Here is a 25,546-nt window from a genome sequence, read left to right on the forward strand (position 1 = left end):
TGAATGAAAAGAAACCATAGGTGAAGTCTCAGCCAAGACCTGCTGCAAAGAGACTACTGTAGAAATAATGTAAATTTCGCAATTCCTGTTTTAGTATAATTTCTAGTTTCGGATGGTGACTTCATCTACTTAAAATTACGGATACAATAAGAAAAATACATCTTACAGAGAAATAAAGTAAGCAATAAGCTATCTGAAAGATTTCTACAAGTTTTGCAATATTCAAAGTATTCTAATTTAATAGCTTTTTATTATTCTAACTCTTGGGCAATATTTTAATAATCAGGGTGATTATTCTGTATTGCCTAGAAGCTTGTCTTGCTTATGTGCATTAAACAATCCCAAGTAGTGAGCTTTTTGGTTTTTGTTTTGTTTTCTTTTTAAGAAGCCAAACAAGTTTGGCTTTTGCTTGTATATTCTAAAGCTTGTCATTAAATTGAAAAGAACACTACAGATTAAATATGAGAAAACACAGACATTTCAAAAATGTCCAAGATGCTCTGCAGCACTGAAGTTCCAAATTTCTACAAGTGTCAGCTCTGGAACCATTATTTGGGCTTTTAAAGTTTGCCTTCCTCATCCAACACCCACAGATCAGCATCCATGTTGCAGCTGGTAACACACAAAGTATACATGAACAAAACACTCCCTGATGAATTATTACTTATTCAATAATGATATCTATTTTACATATACATATTTTACCATAACAATCTGTGCTTCCATTTATTTCTACAGCTTTGTGACATTTTCCTTCTGAAATTTTACTTGCAATCTGATGTCTACTCCACCACAGCACTGTTATAATCAAAATTAATAGGCCAACATAGTCTTCTAAAATTAAACTCTGATCTGAAAGGTACATTTGAACATTTGGGGATCTCTCTTCAGATGCTGACAGGGAGGCATGTGAGCGGATGTACAGAGAATCTGGATATATGGTTCACATATGGGCCTAACAAGAGCAATCTCTTCATATAAAGACACTATTTCTCATGCTAAGTGTACATTATTTTCTAATGTCAGCTGAAAGGAATGCTGGAATCTGGGACAGTTTTCCGCATCAGAGTCTGTTACTTAACTGCCTGATTTCAGAATTATTGTCTCTTTTCATAGGACCTCTGTAGTTTGGGTTTTTTGTTTTAGGTTTTGGGGGGCTGGGTTCTTTAAGGCTACCAATGCTACACCCTCTTGGGAAATCTTATTCTTCCACCCAAAGCACCCTGAAATCACTAAGGCACCCCAACTGACAAAGGATTTTTTTTTTCAATGTTGCATTTGAACCGTGAGATTACCACTGATTCAACTGTTACAAAAAAAATTGGGTATTTGGGATTTCCAACTACTGAACATTTTTGAGCACACGTCCTTCCTCTGAGTCTAGATCCAAATACACAGGTCCCAGGCACAATGCTACACTAGCTGTATTTTAGGGCTTCCTTTTGTACAGCACAGACTGGTATGTCAGCACAAGACAAAAGCAATGGGTAGGAAGAAGTGGAAAACAGATCTTGGTTGCTAAGTTAGCCTGTCATATAGCAGACGTTTTTGTGAAGCCACGTACCATATGACCCAAAGGCTCATTTTGCTCAGAAAGCTACAGTTTAATTAAGAAAAGCAGTGCAGTAGAAAGGAAATCCAGTTGCAAACATGCAGAAGGTAGGACTTTGATTATCGCTTATTGTGGGAAAATCTGTTGCTTTACCCTGATGAGCGTACAGCCATACCCAATGCACAAAAATTTTGCCCAGAGAGGTCTGGAAGAAAAGCCCTAACATCCATTAATGACTACTACTAGTAACACACAGTGATTCCACAGCTTTATCCTAGAAGATGTTAGAAAAGATCAGTACAGTGTAATTTCCACACAGCACACAGAGGACCTGAAACCAGCAATGTCAGGATCTGTACCACAGTATGAGTAAATCTAAAATGCAACACTTGGAGAAGAACTGCCATGGGTCAAACCAAAAAGCTCAGAAGTCTCAGCTGCCAGAACTCAAAGCATTCAGAGGATCAGGAAACGACCAGAACTCACGTTTTACAGATTAAATAACTGAGGAAAACCAAACCCAGTAGCTCCTCTGAGCTGTGCAATCCTATGCAACAGCATCAACTGAGAAAAAGAAGCACTGGAATAAGGAAGAAAACATGCAAACCTATGAGCTGCTGTCCAAGCCGACCTTACCTTCAGGAAAATGCTCAGGCAAGGAGGTCAAAGGCAAAAGTTGCCTTTTAGAGCCTCTAAATTATTTTGCAGCGAAGTCATTACCAAGATAAAGGGGCTTAATCGCTTGCAGCTACCTATGAGTCACAGGGTTCACAGACAGGTCTTCATCTAGCTCCCCACACCCAAAAGAAATGAAAAATTCTTTTTAATTCAGGGTCTTAATTATGATGATAATTGGAAGAAATCCCAAACCATCACACTTGAAAATAACAACCTATGTGTTTACACCCAGACTCTTTTGTAACACATTGTGGGGAGAAAACTAAGACTTGAAGTACACTAAACATAGTACTCTACCTTACCTAGTGGGGATCTGAACTTTGTTCCAAGTTTTGAAGGAGTCCAGGCCTTTTGAGGGAACTTAGCCAGGAATTCAGGCAAAGCTTTCTTCAAAGGACAGAGAGGCTTGTTTTTTTTTTGGTTTTTTTTTTTTTGTTTTTTTTTTTCTTTTTTCTTTGTGTTCCTCTTTTCTTTTTAAGTAAAAGCAAGAACTCTGATTTGTGAGCACAGAATTTTGAAAGGAAGGGAGGAAAAATCATTACAAATAGCAAACAAAGCTTTCAGTTTATGAATCTACTATTTCATCCATGAAATATCCAGGTTGCCTTCATCATCATTTCCAAAACACCACATAATATAAGGCAACAATGGAATACTAGGCTGGTCTGTTTCCCATATTTTTAGTTGGCTCAGCTGGAAAGTGAATCCAGGCTATTGCCCCAGGATGAGTGAATAATTTAACTCAAAAGCAATTTTGCACAAAATTACTTTCACAACTGGAGGGAGGGAAAAAAAAAAAAGGCATGGCTAGTCAGACTACTTTCTAAAGGTTAGAATTAGATTTTCCCCCATTCCCCTAACTAAACTAGTATCATCTGCAAAGCTTAGTCCACAGCGTTACTGCTAAATAAGTGAGGTATAAAACTTGACATCAAAACACCAAGCTCTTCCGTGCCAAGAGCCACCTGCCCACGCACAAATATCACACAGAACACTTATAAATTATATCCTAAACAGTACTGCACAGTCCTGGGTGGAACCTCTGCTCAGGAATAAAATTTATGCTGAAGTAAATGCAAGACAACAATCCCCAAATTGTACACTGATATTTAGAAGAGGTCTGTTGCATGTGGAACTGGTTTTGATCTTTAGATCATAAACTCCTGGAGGCACAGATCTTCTTTAATTACATGACTACAAAGCACCATGTGTTTCCATTATGCTATTTAAATAATAGATTTAATTTGAATTTACATTTGTTGATGTAAACATTACTGACTGTCTCATTACCCTCCAATCTGATGCAGAAAGTCACTGAAGTATTAGGAAAAAATTCCTTCCCATAAAGATTACAATGGAAAGAATTCCCAAATGTGCTATTTGAACATATGAATAGAAATTACCTTAATAAGAAAGAATAAATTTCAGTGGAAGAGAATTTTCAAGATGATATTTTCACACAAATATCACTAGCATCTCAGGTAACCCTCATTTTTAATTCTGCTCTACAGTTATCTGTTGTGTTTACGGGACTGAATGAATTCAGATGTTTCCAGCAAACAAAGTTCCACTGATTATTAAAGGGAAAGAAAGCAGCATGGGAAGGAACACTCATTTATCTTGCAACACTGCTTTAAAAGAAGTGGAACTGGGAGGGCTGCTAATTAATTTAACTATCAGGACTCTAATCAGTTCTGCTTTTTACCAAAATTAATATTACCTCTGTTTTTGCACAAACAGTCCCTGTTGTGTAAAACTTTGTTTGGGGCAGCTTCTGTACGCAGGTGGGGCTCAAAAGGAACCGAGCGGTGCGGGGTCCAGAGACAACTGGGAGAAGAACAGTTGCGAGGGAAACATTTTAACACAACAACGTAAGGTAAGCTTTGCAAATGCACTGGTAATAGGAAAAAAAATACAAAAACCACCCCCACACAAACAAAAACCAACCACCAACAACAAAAAACCCCAAACAAACCAACACACCACAAAAACCCAACACCCTGGACTACTGCTGAACGAAGGGGATTTTAAATTTGTTTTTTTAGATTAACTACAAGCACTTACAACATTTGCTATAATTTCTGTGTTTGGGAGAGCCTAGACAAAAATGAAGAAAAACATTGATGTACCATATAGGTGGGATGTATTGTTCAGTTTGTGTCATTTTGCTATTAAAAAAATTTCAGATAGTGGAGCTTGCAAATTATACCTAATCAGAACATCAAAGCACTAATAATAATTAACAACAACAAACTATAAAAATTGTCAAAATAGAGGCAGTTGAAAGTGGGAGCAGACAGCCAAGATAGAGTGAAATGTCATAATATTCTGTAAAGACTTTTGATTTTGATCATGTAAACTCACAAGGGAACTGAGCAAACGAGTAAGTTACATGAAAAATTTTGAGCAAGCAGAGGTTTTTGTTCACTGTGTACATAACAAAAAACTTTTTTTTTTTTCCACAAGATCTAGAAATCTTCAGAGCATTTTTATCAGGAAACACTCCTTCCACATGTATTACAGAGATGGAGTACCTAGAATTATCCTAAGCCAAGAAAAGCATGAAAAGGTAAAGGTAAAAGAACAGAAAACAGCACTGTAATAAGTCCTTTTCTTCTTTTGTTTTTAAAGAAGTGTTTTTCTGCTTCCATATTACTTCATGGATTATTTGTCTGGTAGTATGTGATCCCCTCTGACCCATTCCTTCTTTTCCTTTTGTTCTTACACTAACCTGCAGAAAGAAAGAGTGGAAATACAGGGCCTTCGGTCTGATTTAGAAACCACATAGGCAGAAAATCCTGGATGTAAGTAGAAAGATGATGGCCAGGCAAAACCAAATGAGTATTTAAGTGCTAGATTTGACTAAAGGAAGTTTCCTTTTTAGACCCAGATCACCACAAGCAGTCCCAACAGTGGGAGCATACTCAACACTGTAGGTGAAGGATCACCTGGAATTCACATAATCTTGGATTTTTGATCACATCACCAACAAATGCATGTACTCTAAACTGCAAGAGTAAAGGATAATAAATATGTGAAAAGCATAAGACTGACAGCTTTATTAATACTATGCACATGGGAAAGAGAACCACTATAACCTGTTTTGCTCTTGATCTTGTCCACTTCTCTATACTTAATCTCATTTGCACCAACCCTGTAAAATTCCTTTGTAAAAACTGAGTTTTCTTTAGAAATTTGCAGCTTTGGAATCATGTTTGGAAAAAATGCAGCGACTAACCATCTCCAATATGTAACACAGTACAAATATCTCCTTTGGGAGCGGGGGGGGGAAGCTTATTAAGTTTCTTTAAATATTAAGTTGGTACATGCTTATGTTCTATCAGATGTTAAACATTCTCCTTTAACTGCAAGCGACTTATACAGTTGTATACAAAATTGGATGGCCAAGCCATAGGCACTATTTTTAAAAGGCAAGCTCAGACATTAGTAGAACTTTCAAGAATATCACAATATATTTACCATAAAAGCAATTGTTCCAAGATGGTCCTAGGACCCGGATGTTTACTGCAATACTTTGGTGGCCTAGTAAGTGTTCAGACAAGCCTATACAACTACTCTTTCAGTCAAACACGAAGGGAGACAGAGCGGGAGATACCTTTACATATGGTGGAGTCCTTGAAGAGTTGGTTTCCTTTAAGAATGATGGAGTCTTTCTTCCATGAGGGTACCAGTTCTGGTGCAGTAGCTGTGTTACCAGCTCCTGCATTACTTACAGGAGGACTAAATACCAACATTCAGTTGCCTAGATTAGAATAGTATCCTTATAAATATCCACATTACTAAAAAAAACCCTAAAAAGAATATTTAGCAACCTTTGATTATATTTCAATCTAGCGTCTATAAACAGAGAGGAATTTCAACATTTCTGCAAATGAGAATGAGTAATGCAGTCTTGGTTACAGAATCACAGAATTGACTGGGTTGGAAAAGACCTCAGAGATCATCGAGTCCAACCCTTGGTCCAACTCTAGTCCATTTATTAGATCATGGCACTAAGTGCCATGTCCAATCTCAGTTTAAAAACCTCCAGGGACGGCGAGTCCACCACCTCCCTGGGCAGGCCATTCCAATGCCTGACCACTCTCTCTGTAAAGAATTTCTTTCTAATATCCAGCCTAAATTTCCCCTGGCAGAGTTTAAGCCCATGCCCCCTTGTCCTATTGCTAACTGCCTGGGAGAAGAGACCAATCCCCACCTGGCTATAACTTCCCTTCAGGTAGTTATAGAGAGTGATGAGGTCACCTCTAAGCCTCCTCTTCTCCAGACTAAACAACCCCAGCTCCCTCAGCCTCTCCCCATAGGTCTTATGCTCAAGTCCCTTCACCAGTTCTTGCCACAGAGTATTGATCTTACATATATTTACAAGAAAATCACCGTATAAGCTTTTCATGTAGCAGTTCCTTTCTCAGTAATATTATGAAAGACTTCGTTTCTTTTGCTACATCTTGAAAACAATCCTGTAAATACTGAAGGAGACAATGACTTAACTGATTATAGTGTTTTATATTGAGGTAGAGACAGAAGAAAAAGGAAGTTATTTCCATAGTACTGAACTGCACAAAGTGCTTTTTCCCAAACAAATTTTCTGCTTGTAACATTTAGATTAATTTATATTAATTTCATTGTTCACTAATGTTAACTTCTTCAGCTATTTCTTTCTCTGTCAATAAAGGCGTCTTCTAGGTTAGGACAAACATGGTTCTGTACACATTACAAATTTGGAAGCACTAGCCTCCAAGAAGTAACCTTCACAGAACATGCAACTATTCCAAAAACACATCAGGGTTAACCTAGAAGCAGCTTCTAAGGTTGTCCTGCAAAAGACTCAAGTGTTTACCAACCATACAGACACAGTGCTGTTGAAATACAGTCTTCTCTGTGGTGGGCCACATAAAACACAATAATGCAGTGAAAGGAAAATGTATTCAAGATGTAGTGATCAAAGCCCTTCTCTTACTAGAGGTGCCATAGGATTTCTAACACTTCAGCAGAACAGAGGACTTCTAAAAAAGGAGTGTTGTCTGAAAGAGTCTCAAATACTGTATATTGCACAACACTCAATTTATTCAAGTCAAAGGAGAACTACCAAGCAGACCTTACTGGGATTTGGATCTTTTGTTCCAGAAAATCTGAAATTTCAAACACAAGCCTTGGGTAACTGACCATCAGTCCAAATTAGAACAACAAACTCAAAGACAATGATTTTCAGCTTCAATACATATTTTTGCGTGTCAACTAAAACTGTAAAGAGTAAAGGAGAGCGTGGATGGCCATTGCCCCACAGTGATCATTATGGTGACCTTCCATTTTCACATACAGAAATGTTGGTTTTAATTTCCAAGACGTATTATCTTACATAATGATATACTCCTTATAAAATGAGCAAAGAAATATATCTGAACGGGGCACTATCACAAATAATTGCCTGCTACAATTAACATTTTTGCCATGAAGTCTGGAATTCTTCATGCTATGTTCTAATTCAGTGGCTTCTACTTTTCTTATTGGCCACAAAATTCTCTGAACCAAGCAATGTCAAGAGGTCAACAATCACATTGTTTAGAATATACCATGAGAGTGACCCTATATAATATCTTCATTTTTCCTCTTTGATCATCCCTTTATTTGACTGTATTTCAGTAAATTATCCATGTAGTTTTTATTTTGACAGCTCTCTTTACAGCAGTAAAACAAAATGTGTGCATTGCAAATGGCAAAGATTCAAATTTCAGCTATGTTTATCCAAAATAGCACTGAACTGCTTCTGTACTTATGCTATACTGCCTACAGCCTTACGGAAGGGGAGACAGATGGGATGAATTTAGCAGGGAAACAGCTGTGGCTTGAAGAAGAGACAAGCAAAAGTTTTGCTATCAGGCTTCATTATGTATCAAGGTACCAGTAAAATGTGTATCCGTAAGGCAGCCAAAAAAGTGTTTTTCATTTGACTAGTGATAATTACCTTTTCTCAACAGCTGACAATGTTCTAAGCAGCATTAAATAGGTATAATAATTAAGCAATAAGATAAGACAGGCAGTGCCTTGCTGGGGATTATTGCTTGCCTCTGGTATGTTGCGAGGCACAAGGCTGAAGGGTGAGTGACTTCAGCCACCCGAGAAATGTAATAATCCCCCAGAAATGAACTGCCTGGAGTATCTTCTTGCTATTAAAAATTGAAATTTAAAAAGGACAAAATGTTAGACACATTTCCTGTGGATTTTATTGACATGGGTTGATGTTACAGAAAGTCAATGAAGAAATTCCATTTCTGACCAGCCTATAAAAGCCCTTTCCCAAGGATACATATGCCTCTGTTCAGCTTGTTTGTTCATTTTATTCATAAAACTGATTTGGGAAGTACAAGTACTTGCATCATCTAACACATGTGTGATAAGGCACAGCAGTTTACAGCCTTCACAGTGGTAAAACTTAAAGTCAAAGCGCTTTTAAGTCACATGCTTCCAAACATTTACTTTGTGCATTTGTGCAATGCTTGATGTCAATTTACAGATGACTTTTTTTTTAGTTCTGAAACTATGTTTGTATATATATCTATATGCATATATACACACACTTTTTATATATACATATATATAAAAGGTCAGTCACTGAAGTGAACCAAGCAAAGCAGAAACCCCCCCTCCAAAAAAAATAAACAAAACCCACCACCACCAGCAAAAAACAACCAAACGAAAAAAAAAGCCAAACCACACACACAAAAAAACCCCTAAAACGTGAAAGTTGTTTCTGACTACATGCAAGTGACATAGCTAAAAACTAAGGCTAAATCCCTGGTAGTGTGGGAAGTGCTCATGTAGCGCTCAAAAAGATTATCCTGCTTTACATAAGCGGAGAAAAGATTATTGCAATGTCAGCCATGCCACTGAGACAACCTTCTGAAACTGGAGACCTGGAAGTATTTAGCAACCTTGAGTTGAATCACATCAGAATTCTCAAGAACATTCAGGATCAAGTTCAAAGTAATAAGATCTCATATCTGGGACAAGGATGTATTTCCTTATGTGTAACTAAAGGTGGAATATGGCTCTCTGAGGTTACAAAGGGGAAAAAAAAAAAAGAATAAAAACACCACAAAAAAACCTCAACGACTCATTCCCCCCTCCTTTCCCTCCATATATGAATTTGCTGTTCACAAAGAACAAGTTAAACAAACACAACATAATCCTATTAGCCTTTTCCATTTCTTTCATATTTTCCATTGTTGCTGCTTTATTTGAGAACCAAACTGAGAAGCCCTCAGCGCACATAATGCTGACACTAGAAATGTAGATGCTAAGTATGTCTTATCATACTGTCCTTCCTTATAACCCCTTCATAATTTCTATTTCACTACGACTTCTGCACTTAGCAGATGTGGGATAAGATATTTGAGATAGTATTTCCAGAAACTAGCACAATGCCTGTTTCTATTGATTAACACTATCACAAGGCAGAATAAACACAACTACTTTTTAGTATTTAATTTTTTAGTAGAGTTCACTCAGAAAGCAGATAATGAATATGACTGGAGCTCCAGAAAAGAATGACAGTTTAAGTTAGACAAGAAATAGGCAAAAGAAAGTTCTGTCTTTTAGAGAACAAAACCACAGAAAAATTAAGTCTTCAGTCTCATAATGCATAAAAAACCAGCACTTCCAATTAGTTTGAGAGTTGGAAAACAAAAAGCGTGAAGGGAAAAGCCCCACCTTTAAGTGCAACATTAGTTATAGAACTATTGGCACAAGACACATCAAGGCTGAACAGCCAAAGATTTAAAGGCAGGCGAGATCTGTATATGGAAATGAGAGCATCCACAGCTGTATCAGCTTCCATAGGAGCAGGACTAGACCCAATGGAAGCAATCAAAACACCGAAGTTATCGGGGAAAAGCAGCCTTCCAATAGCCTTGCAAAAATCTACTCACTTTTTACATTAAAAACATAAATCATCATTAGGTTTGGGTCTCCTTCTCTTACGACAATAACCTTGAAAGCAGGCAGGTGCATTGACTTTGTTACAGAGCTGGTAAATTGTCACAACACACTTGCAAAGCTCTCTAGATGTTACTCATCTGTCTTCACTTTCAGTTCCCCTCTATCTGGGAGCAGAGGGTTTTAAACAGCCTTAGTCTGAAAATCTCTGAGTTACACACAGAAATCAAAACCAGAAGGAAATCTGCTCCTGCTTCAAGTACTTTGCCAAAGCGGTTAATAGTCAGATTTTACCTTTATTGTGAATTCACTTACAGCCCAATAGGAAGATCCCAACTACTGTGAAATATCCCAACTAGATATTTGCTGCTGAACTATTGCATAGCATTAGTCTCACAGTGGCTATTTGAAAACCGTTTTTAAGTGTTCTGACACACACAAGGATATCACAGAAATACAGTACAGAAAAATGAACTTTAAAAAGGCAGATGCAACACAATATGGAATAAAGAAAAACAAGGTGAGTATAACAGTCAGGGATTACAACAATGTAATTTTTTAGATGGTCTAAGCAATCAAGACTTGCTAAAGATTGTGAAATAGTGCATACTTCTAGGAGGAACATGGGGAAGATTGTCCTCCAGAGTTTATATTGCATTGGAAAGGCTGTTATCCTGGGTAGAAAGCTTTATTCCGTAGGTCTGGATACCTTTCTGTACATAAATGAAGTGTGACATGCTTTTTGATGCTATTTCTTGCCATTACACAACTACGTTTTTCTGAATAAGCCAGCAAAGGAGCACTTTGATCTAGTCTGCTCACTTTCTATTTCACACCTCTGGGGAAAGCAGTAAGGAAGACTGGTCCAGGACTACTACTATGGACCAGAGGTGCTACTACCAGGCACTGAAGACAATGTCTTTCAAAGAAGATGTAGGGGTGATGAAGGAGTAATCGGTGGATTAACTCAAGAAGGATCATATATCACCACCAGAAGCAGCCCTCAACCAAAATTTAAACAGTTGCAGGTTTGTAGCAAATGTAGGGTTTCGTTGGAAAGCCATGGGTACACTTCTATCCAATATGCACATCTTTTTCAGCATCAGTGTTATGATCTGCACAGGGCAAAGTATTTCTAGATCTTGCCATATCAAGGAGAGTCTGGGCTGAGCTGTCAAAGACATCACCTATATCCACCTCCATTTTAGAGGAGAGAATCAAGAATTCTTCGTTAATGCTAAATTAACATTTAAATTTGAAAACCAACAACTGTGCTGACAACAGAAAGTAACAAGAACAGCCTGGAACCTTATGTTGTGCTGGTTTATGTCATGGATATTTCAGGGCTTTTTACATTCCTGGTAGACAAGAACACAAGCTTACTATTAGTGAGCTGAAGGCTTTGACTCCCAGAAGTTGATGGCATGGATAAGAAGTAACCCCATGCCTGTTTTGGGGAAGGCAGAGTATGTCAAAGCAGTAGAGTAGAAGATATTCTCAGGACTGGACAATTACCAGATTCTTAGCAGAAAGGGTGTCAGAGTGTTGATAGCTGTTCAATACAGAAGCAAACAAACCTGCCCATTTTTCCACCTAGCTTTTCTTTGAGGCATTGACTATTCCCCAGTCTATGGTATCACTGTCCCAGGTATTATAATCTGGTTTCTAAAACAATAAAATCATGGTGACCGGCTGTCTTGATGTGCAAAGTGAACACAGACACTGCTGCTTTTCTCTCTACACGTTCTTCCTCACATTGACCATATTGTTGTGCAATTAGATGCAGCATTAGCTAATCCTTAAAAAGGAAGGTAGCTCAGATAATTATCAGCCCATTAACATGACCCCAAATGTATGAATAGCCTACAACAAATTCTGAAAGAAAAAGAATATATAAGGACATGAATGTAAATGCAAAACATGAGAAACTGAAACAAAAGTTATAGCAAGCAGATTCTGTCATGTCAATCCTAAATTCTTTGACAGCTGATTTTTTGATAAAGGAAATGCCATAAACCTTACCTACATTAGCTTCAGTAAAACATTAAATATCACGCCCCATCAGGAATCATTAGCTACGCTGTTGTTGATAAGAAACTGACTGAAATAAAGAGCACAGCTGACAGGAACAATTGAAGGTGAAGAAGAATTATAAGTGGATTTCTTAGAGTTTAAACAGATTTTTGAATATTTTGAATTATGACTCAGCACAAAAAGTGGAAGTGGGCTGATAAATTTAAGAGGAGTCATCAGCTTAGCGATCTGGGATACTGCACAGAAAGTAAGAGATGACTCAAAGTTGGAACAGCAGACATGGGATGAAATCTTATAGCACAAAGTCTCATACTAGGGACTTAACACATTCACAGTTCATAGCAAAAGTCTCTGCTAACAACTTGAATTTACTTGGGAAGAAGAGGTCCTGGATGCACTTCTTGGATAGAGAAGGATTATCAGCTGCCAATACTATGCAGCTGTCATACAGGCAAACGTGATCGTAGGACCCATCAGTCAAGGAATTTCCAGTAAATACATTAATTCCATCATCTAAGATATTCAAACAACCTCATCCAGAACCCTGCAGACAGTACTGATTGCCTATTCTCAAAAAAAGATCAACAATCAGAAAATGGATGGTGATGAAGAGCTTATTGCAAAAAGAACAACAAGAAGAAAGCTTTACTTACTAATCAGAAGTAGGACTGAAGAGATACAACCATTGTCTATATTTATCTGCATTATCAATGCAGATAAAATGAAAGCAGAAAAAATGAACTACTTACCCCAACTCTGGCTCAAAGACAAGTAGGCACAAGCTGAACACAAAGAAACTAGGGCCAAAAATAAGAAGGATCCCAATGAGAAGATCGGTGGTTCTGGAAACAGTTGTCCAAATTGGAGAAGTGAAGCATAAGTACTTTTACAAAGGAGCTCAATATATACTCAAAGAAATATCTAAACTATATATATCTGCAATGTCATATATGTCATATATATATGACCTGCCCTGTTTCCCTGAAAACAGGACCTACCCCAAAAATAAGCCTTAGCATGTTTTTCAGGATTTTTGAGGATGCTCAAAATATAAGCCCTACTCCAAAAATAAGCCCTAGTTACAGTTCATTTAAAAGTCAATTTAAATAGTGTCTAGGCAGCTATACATGTAAAAAAAAAATAATTTTTGCTCCAAAACTTATGACAAGACCTTGCCTTATTTTTGGGGAAACAGGGTAGAACACATCTTACAGAACATTAAGTTCCCTAAACATCTATTGGTGAACTGAGTACCATATTTCGCTCTGCTTGTCATTTGCTTCTTAAGAAGGCTAACAACTATTTTGCATACTATTTTGCAGTGTTTTCTGAAGATCCCATATATTTCACTCCCAGTGTACATTTTCAGGTTTTCAAACAACTAAGACAATTTTCGGTTTATGTGCCTACTGTTCAAGTAGCTGGTGAATAAATCTTTAAAAACAGTAGTTGAGGGCTTAATTAAATAAGCTCTCAAATATTAACTAAGCCCTCTTATATAACTTATTAGCTATTTAGAATGGGAATATTATACACATGAAAGCATAAATATATGCATTTATATACATACTACATAGAGACATCTAGTTAAAGTGAGAGAGGGAAAAAATAGATAAACACATATATATATCTATAAAGTAGACAAATAGCGAACTGGAGAGGAAACGAGAGGGAGAGATTTTGAACATCGTTTCTGTTCCAGAGTATGTGAACTGTATGCAAACACCCAAACATTAAACAAAAGCCACTTTCAGACTCTGACAGGATTTGCAACATCTATATGTATATGTGTGTATGTACATCATCCATTGATTATTTCCTAATTGTACTCCTTTGGAGTATACCTTTCTCAACCTAAAACATGAGTCTATTAAATAGTAATAACAAAATAATATAGTGAGAATGCTAAATTCTGGACAGAGCTGAGAGTTTTATCTGGCTGCACCGTAACGCTGAACAGAGGGACCACAAACCTTTTTACAAACCCTTGCTCGAAAGGCTCCACAAACAAGTCCGTCTCCAATTGTTACAGCAAGCCTGGCGCAGTGAAACCACACCAAAGATATGTGGGTGTGAATAATGATGCTCAGGAAAAAGGGGATCATGCTGCTCTTTAAACACTGACGCAACTTTAATATCAAAGACATTATGGACGCTATGTATGGTAATCTCTGTTTTCAATATAAATATGCATTAGTGCATTTTAAACTAAAAAGCCACAATATGGTGTATTTTTATTCAATAACTGCATTTCAAAACAGATGATTGGTCTAGTAAAAAGACAGTAAAATTTGCCTCACTGTTACTCAAAAAAATGCTAGCCTATCAGTAAAATAACAATAAGGAAGACAATATATTCAACAAAGAACAAACTGGACTAGAAAAAAAAAAATAAAGGCCTTTTAGGCAACAATCAAAACTGAGTTCTTTCACCCATCACTATTTCTTGAAAACCTTTTAAAAAAACCATACAGGAGCTTTACGCAGAAAACTTAAAATTTGAAATGCCACTTGATTGATTGATTATTATTGATTGATTGATTATTCTTGATTGATTATCAAGAAATAATTTAAATAAGTTGTTCTACTGAAGATCTGCCAAAGAAATCCAAAATCTCTATTCAGAAGTGTAATAGTGACAGCAAACCAGCTATTGTGATTTTATTAATCAGTTACTTGAAACTGCTGCTATATTCTCAATATATTTGTGTCTCGGTTCTCATATATATGAGTTCGCTCATGCATACATGATCTCGCATACACTAACTCTTAGTAACAGCAACAAAAAATAGATTTAATGCCAGGAAAAACTTTAAAAAAATAATTGTCAGACTGAATGTCATATTTTCTCTCTAACTCCTTGAGTGGTCCATTTAAGAATCCATTTTAGCTACTCTTCCAGATAAGCTTATCCATAAGAATCATACATTTCTCCATAGGTAGAAAACAAATATAATTTGTCACATGTTGTGCTATACAGACATTTCTGCACAGTTGCTGCACTCCACTAGAATGTCTGAAGGGGAAGACACCCCAGGTAGTTGGCTGCAGACACATCTCAGCAACATGGCATGTAGTTGCAATTTGACACATATAGTCTTTATAAATCCAATGTCTATGAAGTCAAACAAATCTCCTTCTTATTTATAGTAACAGGCAAGAGCAGATCTCTGCCGTCTTGTTACACAGATGGTTGCAACATTTTTATAGTTAACTTACAACCACTGATGCCTGAGGAATAGACACACATCTGCCCCAAACTGCCAGTCCTGTAGGCTCTTCTTTTTAACTTTAGCTATCAAAAATACACTTGAAATACACGAAACGCTGTCACCCCCAAAAACCTACCACAACAACCCCCCCCCTCAAATTACCATTAAGCGTATTATTATTGTTAATGTTACACAGACTGGACAGTGATCACACACATTACAGCAAAAATACTACCAATTCTAATCACCAAAATGGAAGTTTGAGAAAATTCATAGCCCCAGATTCCATATGCTGAACTTAGTTTGGAAAAAAATAATCAGTAGAAGCTTCTAAATGAATGCTTTATTAAAAAGATTTCAAAAGAGCCTCATGCTTCATACAAACTACTGTCCATGTGCTTTTTTTTGCTGCTTGATAGAAAGTAAAGGCTTGACTAGCTCATCTTGAAAAAATGAAAGCAATTGCCTAGGATTTTCTTCTCCTACTTGAAGGCATTACTCCTTATTTGCTGTATTTCCACATACAATCTGGGTCTTTCACAGGAAATTGACACAGAAAAGAGACAGTTATATTAAATTAAGTGCTTCCCATTTTAGACACTGGTTGTCCACAAAACAAATTCTCTACATAGATGACTTACAATCAAATACTTGCTTTATGAGACAATGAATAGATGCAGAAAAGCAAAGCTGTAATTGAACCTTGTACCTACAAGAGTTGTTAACTAAGTTCAGTGAAAACGTAAATAGCCTCATGAAATCCTGACCCCCGGCAGCTTGGGCAAATATTACTTATGCATAAATATGTATCAGTAATAAATCTCGGCAGATTCTTGTCTTTTACTCTTTGCTCCCCAAATTGGAAAAGAACAGAGCTTGTGAAAAAGATGATCTGCATTTACAGAACCAGTCTAACTACAAAGGTGAAAACACACATCTTGGATTTCAGTTTGAAAACAAAGGAGAGAATGAACCAACATTATGCAGTTACCCAATTAATTTGATTTTGGATTTTCCTTCCTCTGAAATCTATTTATTTTTTGTGGAGTTGAGCACAGAAGGAAAACAGAAAAGTAGTTTAACCTTTTATTTCTGCTACATAGTCTTTTTATTCTTGGCTAGTTTTCTATCTTTAGAGATGCCTTCTTATAAGAAATCCTGTACTTTCTGCTCCCTGCTACATTCTACTATGAACACACATCTATATAATGGGAATTTGAAGAACTTAATAATAAAATTTGCTTTGAGGTTGAAAATTTATACCAACATGCTCTTTGCCACGTAACAGACATGAATTTGTTTCTCCAAGATTCAGATCCATAAAGTCACACGTGCTGACCAGCTCACTGCCAGTGGCACAGCAGTGACGCTATGTCATGTTAATTAATACTTTTGAGATAATCTACTTAGCTAAACAAATCACTGCCTGAAATGAAAAAGTACATAGCTGAAAAAAAACCCCAAACAATAAAAACAAACTAATGTAAAAAAAGAAAAAAATCATACATGTATCTAAAGCAAAGAACCACAATGTTGCTAGATTAACAACATTAAATGAACATTTCTACATAAGCTCCACTGCAGTCTTAACACGTGATCCTAGTCCTGCAGACCAGACATCTTTCAATTCAAGTTTGCCCCAGTAGCATGTGTCAGCTGTATCATTTAAAAGGGATACCTATTTCTTTTAGTGCTGTATTCCACTAAGCAAAAACACACTGCAAGGGGCAGATATTTGCATTAGATTGAAAAGACCAATTCAAAATCATCTTTAATGACTGCAATTTTAAGTAATCTTTTTAAAACCTGCTTACATAATTTTGGACTATATTCACTTGCAGCATGTATTCAGACATAAAGACAGGAACAGCAGAGAAAGAGTTCTCTTGTTCACTTCCAGGAATGTAACTATCACAATTGCTAAAACCTTGCTGCTCTAAAAGAAATTCTGATTGATGAAAGATATCTTGCTCCTTCCAGAAAATAGTTCTATCAGGGCCTGTCATAGTCTCCTACAAGAACACAATTAGTGACAGATTTCTCCTTAAATAAATACCACAACTCCTTATTACTCAAATGCAAATGTTAGGTCCCAAGTTAAGTCAAAATAATTTTGATAAAGAAACTTTATAAAAAGCAGAACAACAAGAGCTAGAAAATTAGGTAGGAACCCCCTTTGCAGGATTGTGTTGCAAAAAAGACCAGTGTTAGTTGCAGCTGTGTACAAAGGGGACACGTATTGTGTTAAGAAGTAATTATCCTTAACATTATTGTGATTATTAGTATCTGAGTGATGGGTGAAACTCAGAGGCAAAGCACTGTATTATTATTTGTTCTTCTACCTTTACTAAATAGCATAGTGGGATCCCTGTTTTCAAAATCAGAAGAGAAAAATCACTAATTTTGTTTGGTGGAAGACCTTCAATGTAAGTATAAGAAACGGGGATATTTATTTTTTTTTATAGTTATACTTCCTGCTTTTCTTCATCTAGATCCGATTAGTTCATAGACAATTTATAGCATTTGAGAACTGATACTGAAAATCTATTACAGTTTTCATATGGAAACTAAAATTAGTTTACACTGAATTTTTAAAGCAGTTGATTATATCAGTCTTGCCACTTGTTACCTGGATTTCAAATGAATATAGTGCAAGTTCATAATTAAACATATGTTAAAAGAGTCCCTTCTTAAAATGCTGGTAAAGTATACTGTTCATAATTGAAATATCTGATAACCTCTGCCCTATATAGATATTCCAAAATATTAAATACAAATGCTATCACTGTCCTTTTTTCTGTCCTTGTTGTCAGCAAAACAGCAGCAGAAGGTAAGGCACTGCCTGCAGCATGACCACTCTGCTTTCAAACCACTTTTCTGTTCTGGATTAATGCTTTCAATCTTTTCTAGTGTATAATCATTGCTGCTGCAGTAGAGAATGAGCAACATTTTCCAGTAGGTCTGTTTTCTTTGGTTCTGACAGAGGAAATGTCCTAAAAATTTACAAAGCAGTCTTAAATTAAACTAGATACTAATAATTCTACAGAAAAGCACCTAAGGAAAAAAAAAAAAAAAAGATATTTTTCCTAAAGTAACCCTGAATCCTCAGTGTACATCCCCTGTATGCTAAGAATGCACCACAACTAAAGAAACCAAAAGGGAGGTGAGATAAATGCAAAAATTACGTGGTCACATAGATTAGGGACATAGTTGTAGCATTCTGAATTTCTTTGTTCTCTGAGCTATAAAAGATGATGAAAATTCTGGGTTACAGAAGAACAGGATGAGGTACAGAGAGAAAACCAAAAGAGGAAAATATGAGGTCTGGACATTGAACAGAATGCACAAAATGCTTGCAAGAAATAAGCTGACATGGACAGACAGAGAATGAAGAGACAGGAGGAAAAAAACCCCAACACATTAAATCTGTTCCTATCAGCTGGTCAGTGGTCAAAAAAAAAAAAAAAAATCCAAACAGAATTTTTCCCAGGCCAGGACTATCCAGACCAAACAAAGTGAAATGCATTTAGCCTTTCACTATGAACAAGAGGTAGCCTTCTGATTTGGTTTGCAGAGCTGCCTCTCAGCTGTCTCCCTACTTTATCCTCCACCTCTCCAGCCACACCTCAGCATTTTCCAGTGCCTGTTACACTGAATGTGGAATGCAAAGAAAGAACACGAGAGCATAGATGAACTTTCTGGTACCAAAACAGAAAAGCCTGCATAGTGATCTTAAAAGCCATCTAGTACAAACTGCAGCACAACGCATTAGCAGTCTGGACACTCTCACCAGAACAGTCAACTGGTCATGGTGGAAATATTTCTTACTAGTCTTGCTGTAGCTGCCCTCAGCTCTTCCTGAAGACATCGCTGCTTTCCTGAAAAGGCTAGTGGGGCCTCGAAGCTGCTAATAGTTCTCTGGTTACCAAGATCTTCAGTAAGATGTGTCTTTTTATACAAGTTTACGCAAGTTAAATATTACCAAGAAAGGTAAGATGGTAAACCCCCAAAATACAGCTATTACATGGCATAACAGAATGCACATCTGTACTCTACATTCATATTACTGAATAGCCTCCTTTCTCCCTCCTTCTCTCCCCCCCGCCTTTTTTTTTTTTTTAATATGGTAAGACAATTCATCCAAGTTAGAGCAGAGAACAGCCGAAGCAGCCCACACACATATGTACTAGGCTTAAATTCTTTGGAAGACTGTGTTGTTCAAGCTTTCCTTTTATTTATCCAAAATGGCACAAGCAAAAGACATTATAAAAAAAACTTGACAGAATGCTTGGGGAGGGGAAGGGGTAGTCATTTTCATACTTTCAAACAACCCAGTGTCATTTTTATGTTTACACAACAGGTACAGCACAGCATACCACATACTGACAGATTAACAGGACCTCCTACCTCGACTTCATCCTCTCATGCATTCTCCCATGCTGGACACATTGTTGGTCCAATTCATCATTCCGTTTCTGCATCTTCTCCAATCTGACATGAAGATACTCTTTTTCCTGACTAAGCTGGTTGACTTCAGATCTACAGAAGAAAAACACAGTGATGATGGATGTTGTCAGATTTCATCCTGCAGCGTGCCATCAATATGTGGCTTCAGCATTTATAAAATTTCATACATGTATATGTAATGCATAAACAGCCTATTACTAGAACTTACAGAACAAAACACTGTTTCAAATAATCTTAAGACAAAAGAATATGATGCTGAAGGGAATCTGGTAAATATGCCAATGGCAATCACTCAGTCATAGGTTGGCTATGCTAATTTCAGCCTAATTTAACAGGCATGTCATTTGGCATTATGTATTGATGTTAAATAATATCAATAAATGTAAATTCATACTTCTTAAGCAAGAATTTGGCCAGCATTTTGAAAACATGACACGTTCTTTACTAATAAAGTTAACATCTAGTTTGAAAAATGGCTACTAAAACCATATTCAACCTTTACTGCACTGTGCAGGTTGAACTCTTAATAGTGGTACTGGTTTAGAAACTTCATTAACCTAATATGCCCAAAATATTACAAAGATTAACACAAAAAAAAAAAAAGAAACCAACAACACATTAAGAGAAAAATTAATAAAACCTTAAGAAATAAGGGACAAGTCATACAAGCACACCCTAATCTACATAAAACTTGGCACAGCCTTTGAGTAAATTAGTTACTCCTAGCAATTCTTATTCTTCACGGGTGAGCAGAGACACCAGATCCATGAATGACCCGGGACTGCTACTTGCTACATCTCTAACCATCAGCCCGTGGAGAAACAGGCATGAGCTGTTTCTTAATATCAGGAAAAGATCTCAGATTAAATTGTGATAAAATATACATTATGCACTTGCACAGTTTAACTCTTTGGAAAAGGTTAATGAGAACATGTCAGAATCTGCTATACCATCAGAAAGTAAGAATCAAAAGCAAGAAAATTTGTTTTATGGCATCTGCCACTCCAGATCTTGAGGTTAAAAGCTTCAGATACATCTTTAAATCATAAACTTAAATATGCTGCAGTTACAGAAGAAAGATACTATACCTTCCTGGCTGTTACAGAATGCAACAACAACTGACATTCTGAAAAATACAACAAAGTGCAGGGGAGAGGAATACTCCTCTCCCTCAAAAACATGTTGTTACACTGACAAGTCAAATCTGGAAATGACAACATAATCTTTTCATGTTTAAATAGAGAACAATACATTATATCATTTGTGAATCTAAAAGAACTGAGCAAGGGAAACTTTGGAAGAAAACTGTATGTAATTGAATTTAGATAGGGAATTACAGCTCTATTAAGGAATATGACTGACAAATACATCAGAATTGTGCTGATGTATTTGTACATCAAACTTGAATACACAAGAGTTTCCTGGATGGGTACATAACAGTGGGTAGGACATTACATGAAGGAAACGGAAGTAGAATTTTACACCAGTCATTTAACAGAAATACTAATAACTTAAATGTCAGCATTAACCAAGCACTGTCAGCTGGACTGATTGTTATCACATAGTACGAGTGCAGCCTGGGCCTGGTACTGACACAGCAAGAAAGACAATCAGCGGATAAAAGCAAAGTCCACTGCAGAGCAGCGCAACAGCGCCGATGTAACAAAGCCCAGCCAGGTTTGTGTTCCTTTTTTTGCCAGCAAAATGCAACAACAGCATTTGCCATGTAGGAATAGTGTAAACCATCATGTTTGCAGTGTTTCCCAGCTAAGGGATCCTGCTGCTTTTGCTGTATTTCTGTGTGGCTGTCTCATTCACAGAAACAGCAGAAGCAACTTTCAAGGTGATAAAAATCTCAATGTTTTAAAAGGACTTATGCATCTCCAGTGCATTTGAAGGTGCCCGAAGTCTTTATGGAAAGATCAAAGCACTCAAATGAACCAAAACGCTGCTGAAAATTACAATTAACGAAACAAAAGAAAGTATTTAATTCACTAAAAATACAGCTCTAATTGCCTCATGCTTTGAACCACATTACTTATGTTCTCTTCTCCCCCCCCAAAAATAACAAACAACAAACCAAACAAACCACACACACACAAAAAAAACCCACACCAAAAAAATCATCCCAAAACAAGCAAGCAAAACCACCAAACCCATACACAAACATCCTAGTTAAAACATTATTTACACCATGTCCCTTCCACATAAATACCTAAGAGTCTGATTCAAAATTCAAGTATTTCACCACACTGAAATTTTGGAGGACAGCACATATGAATGGCAGAATGCCTATTAAGTTCAATGTTAAACAGTATACATGTGTTGGCCTTAAAGAGGCCCAATACAAAACTGCACACCAAGACCTGACAAAGACTCCCTCTGCATCTTTAAATACACCACTCATCCACCTCGGTTTCCAAAGACTAGAACAGTTAATTATATGTGATATTTAAATAAATAACTTCCAAATTGTTAGGTTAAAAAAAAAAAAACCACAAAACCAACCATAATTGTAATAAGCCTGAAAACTGGCGGTGGTAGCACATTTTCACTGGGAGTAGCAATTCCACCCAGCCAGGGGCAGGACCAGCTCTGCGTAAATGCTTCTCACTGACTCTGCTCCCAAGCTGTCACAGCAGGGATGGGAGAGAGAGAGAGGGGGCAGGTCCCCAAGTGCACAGTCCTGAGCTTCAGAGATAGCCCACATGGAACACTAGGGACAGAGGCAAATTAGAAAAATCTGTGCACTAAGAACCATCTGATAGATCCAAAACAACTGAAGGACACAGCGTGGACATGCTGATTGCTCCACAAGAGCTACTCTGGTCCAACAGACCGAGTAGTAAACTGTGGTGGACTGAGGAGAAACCGAAGTGTGCAGACATTTGGAGTGTTGCCACCTGAGCTGAACTTGCATGGAGCTGCACATCTGCAGACTCAGGCTGGCCCCACAGGTCAGACAGTCATGTTCATGTCTCTCCCTATCCTTCTGAGACCTCATAGACTCTAAAGACCTCTATGAAATCTAGACTATTTTGAAACTGCGCAGAGCAAAGCTACAACGTCAGATGAAAATGCATACTTGTAAGTATATGGGTAATAGATTTTTCCCAGTCTCGTGTACTTGTCATTATTTTTAAAATAATTGATGATGACTGAGGGGAGGACAGCAACAACAACAGTCTATACTTCTGGATCCATTCAGCTACCAAGAAAGCTTCAACTGCTATTTAAAACCAAATTCAAGGTTTTTCTACTACCCTTGCTGGAACAGTCTTGGAAAAAAAAAAAAAAAGGTTCCTTCAAAACATTCAAATACTGGAGGCAAAGAACCAGCAAATGTTAAATAGCCACAATTCAGAGTCAGTCCTAGGATATTTTTAAGATGAGCTGATTTTTGAACACTAAGGTGGCAATGCGGCCATTACTCCTCTGAACTACCTTTTGCATTGCAGTGCTTTTTAGGCATTGTCTTTTCCTGCTCTTAAAATTGTACAGCAACTAAATACATGCTCTAAAATATTTTCTGCTGACACAAAATTGTTGCATATAATTTTAATGACTGATCCTTCAGTCAGACTGTTTCACATCTTTGTACGGCTGCCTTCAACAAACATTTCACCCCTGGTATTGAGCGCAACGACTGCAGTCAACCAAACATGCAGAAAACTAGTTCAGTCGGGTGTGTGTTCTTTACTTCAATTAAACTCACACAGTTGGATGCCTACTGTTGCCAAACCAGTAATATAATTTATACATTATAGTCCAAACAGTAAAACTACTCTAAAAGTCATTTAACAATATTTATAACATCATAAAATACAGTGTTAAAATATATGAACTGCAATATGTACCAAAATTATAAAATTTGTTTCTCATCATCAGTGATTAAAACCAGGATCATTGCTCTAGCTTCAATACTCACAACCCTGGTGACAGATTAGAATTCAAATCTTAATGATCAATTTACAATTAACAAGATAGAAGTGAAACAAATTAAACCAACCATTATATATAACGAGACCCAATGGACTCCCATTGTTCCCCTTAATTACAAAACGCAAATCACAAATACACAGTGGGTAGTGTTAAGCATTAATCTACAACCTAGAATCTCAGACTGTGACAATCAGCGAAAAAAAAAGAACAAAATCACAGAGAAGAAATCAACAAAGGACTATATTTTTAAACATGCCTGTGCATACAAAAACCTTCACAGACACTATCTTCGTTCTGCACAGCTTGAGGGGTTTGTAATTCATCTGACATTGTCTTTCTGAAGCTTTTCTAACCCAGTGGGGCTAGCTCACAAAAATAGTTCCAGCTTACATAGAAACAAGAAAACTTAGGTTTAGATTTCTCAGAAAACCTCTATTAAATATAAAAATGTATGTGAAATTCAGAGGTGTGCCCCTGAAATTGTGCAAATATGTAGTTGTCAGATAAATCTGAAATGCCTCTTATTACTTTACTTCTTAACAAACCCCCAAAATGTTATGTAAACTTACTCTTGCAGCTGTTATTAAAAAAGCTGGAGTGCTTTACCACTTGTATAATGGTACTGCTAGTGTACGGTTATTTCTTAACCCCACTGCAACTAAGGCACAGGATTCTAGAAGTATAGCAAGAAAATAAACTGAATTTTGAACCCAGATGTGTATGATAAAGGCAAAAAACATGGGGAAAAAAAAAAAGGAAATTTTCCATGCAAATAGTGCACAATGCTGCTTCATGATCTGCTTTCATTAATGTATATGAGAACCAAGTTATAAAATATTACAAAAATGATTTTTTCTTTTCAGAAGACTAAGCTCCAGCATTCTGTCCCAGAACTGGTTTTACACCATACCCAGTGACAATGAGCATGAAGATTGGCTTTTGGAAAGATGTTACTGAAAGACATAGACTGATCACACATTTAAAAGTTTGCCAAAATAATTTTCTGCATCTGATCTCCTGATCACATCACTTTTTGAAGCCATCTATTAGTTTACCATTTTCCACTGTCTCCAGTTCCAGCCTTCTGTTCTCATTTTCATATGCTTTCTTTGTTCTCACTTATTTCTCCATTCCTGTTACTGACTACAGCAGCTCCCACTCCAGCAAAGGCAAGCTCAGGCTATTTTAGGGCCACTTCTCAGAACTGCTTTCATACCTTCCTCCATATTTGTTTTTTTTTGTGTAAAACATACCCCTTTCTGGAGATCCAAGGGGCTCTTTTTCCTCTTTTTGGGTTCTTGACATAGTCAGCTAATGCTGCTAGGTGGAGAAACACTTGGCAATCTCTGGTATTTATTTTCAGAGAATAATGTGTTTTCACAGTATGTTTTCTGTCTTTCCTTCATCCTTTTACAGTTACTAGTCTGTGACTGTGAGCTCTAGCAACAAAGTCTGTGTGAATTTTTATTGCTGGAATAATAATATGATTTGAATCTACTTAGATTTTGTATTACTTTAGCAGAGGAGCTCTGCTTTTTCAGAAGCAAAATTGTGTTTGCTTCTCTCTCAAGCACCTATCACAACATTTGCAAGGGAAGATTGCTTGCATTTCCTCAAGTTTCTCACTTCTTCCCCCAAAACTCTGGATGGGATTCATGTCCCAATCTCAGCCACTTAACAGCTAGTCAATGCTTTATATTCAGGGGAA

General features: G+C 37.0%; 1 protein-coding gene across 1 annotated transcript in view; it reads right to left on the reverse strand.

Moving 5' to 3' along the window:
* SDCCAG8 (SHH signaling and ciliogenesis regulator SDCCAG8) overlaps nt 1-25,546 on the reverse strand; it is a 110,757-nt gene that overhangs the window by 22,381 nt on the left and 62,830 nt on the right. Inside the window, exon 16 of the mRNA XM_082049700.1 lies at nt 19,837-19,968. Within this exon, the coding sequence (XP_081905826.1) occupies nt 19,837-19,968 (132 nt within the window). The remainder of the gene's footprint in view (nt 1-19,836; nt 19,969-25,546) is intronic.

The sequence above is a fragment of the Streptopelia decaocto genome, assembly GCF_964273445.1.
Source record: "Streptopelia decaocto genome assembly, chromosome: 3".
Classification (NCBI taxonomy): Eukaryota; Metazoa; Chordata; class Aves; order Columbiformes; family Columbidae; genus Streptopelia; species Streptopelia decaocto.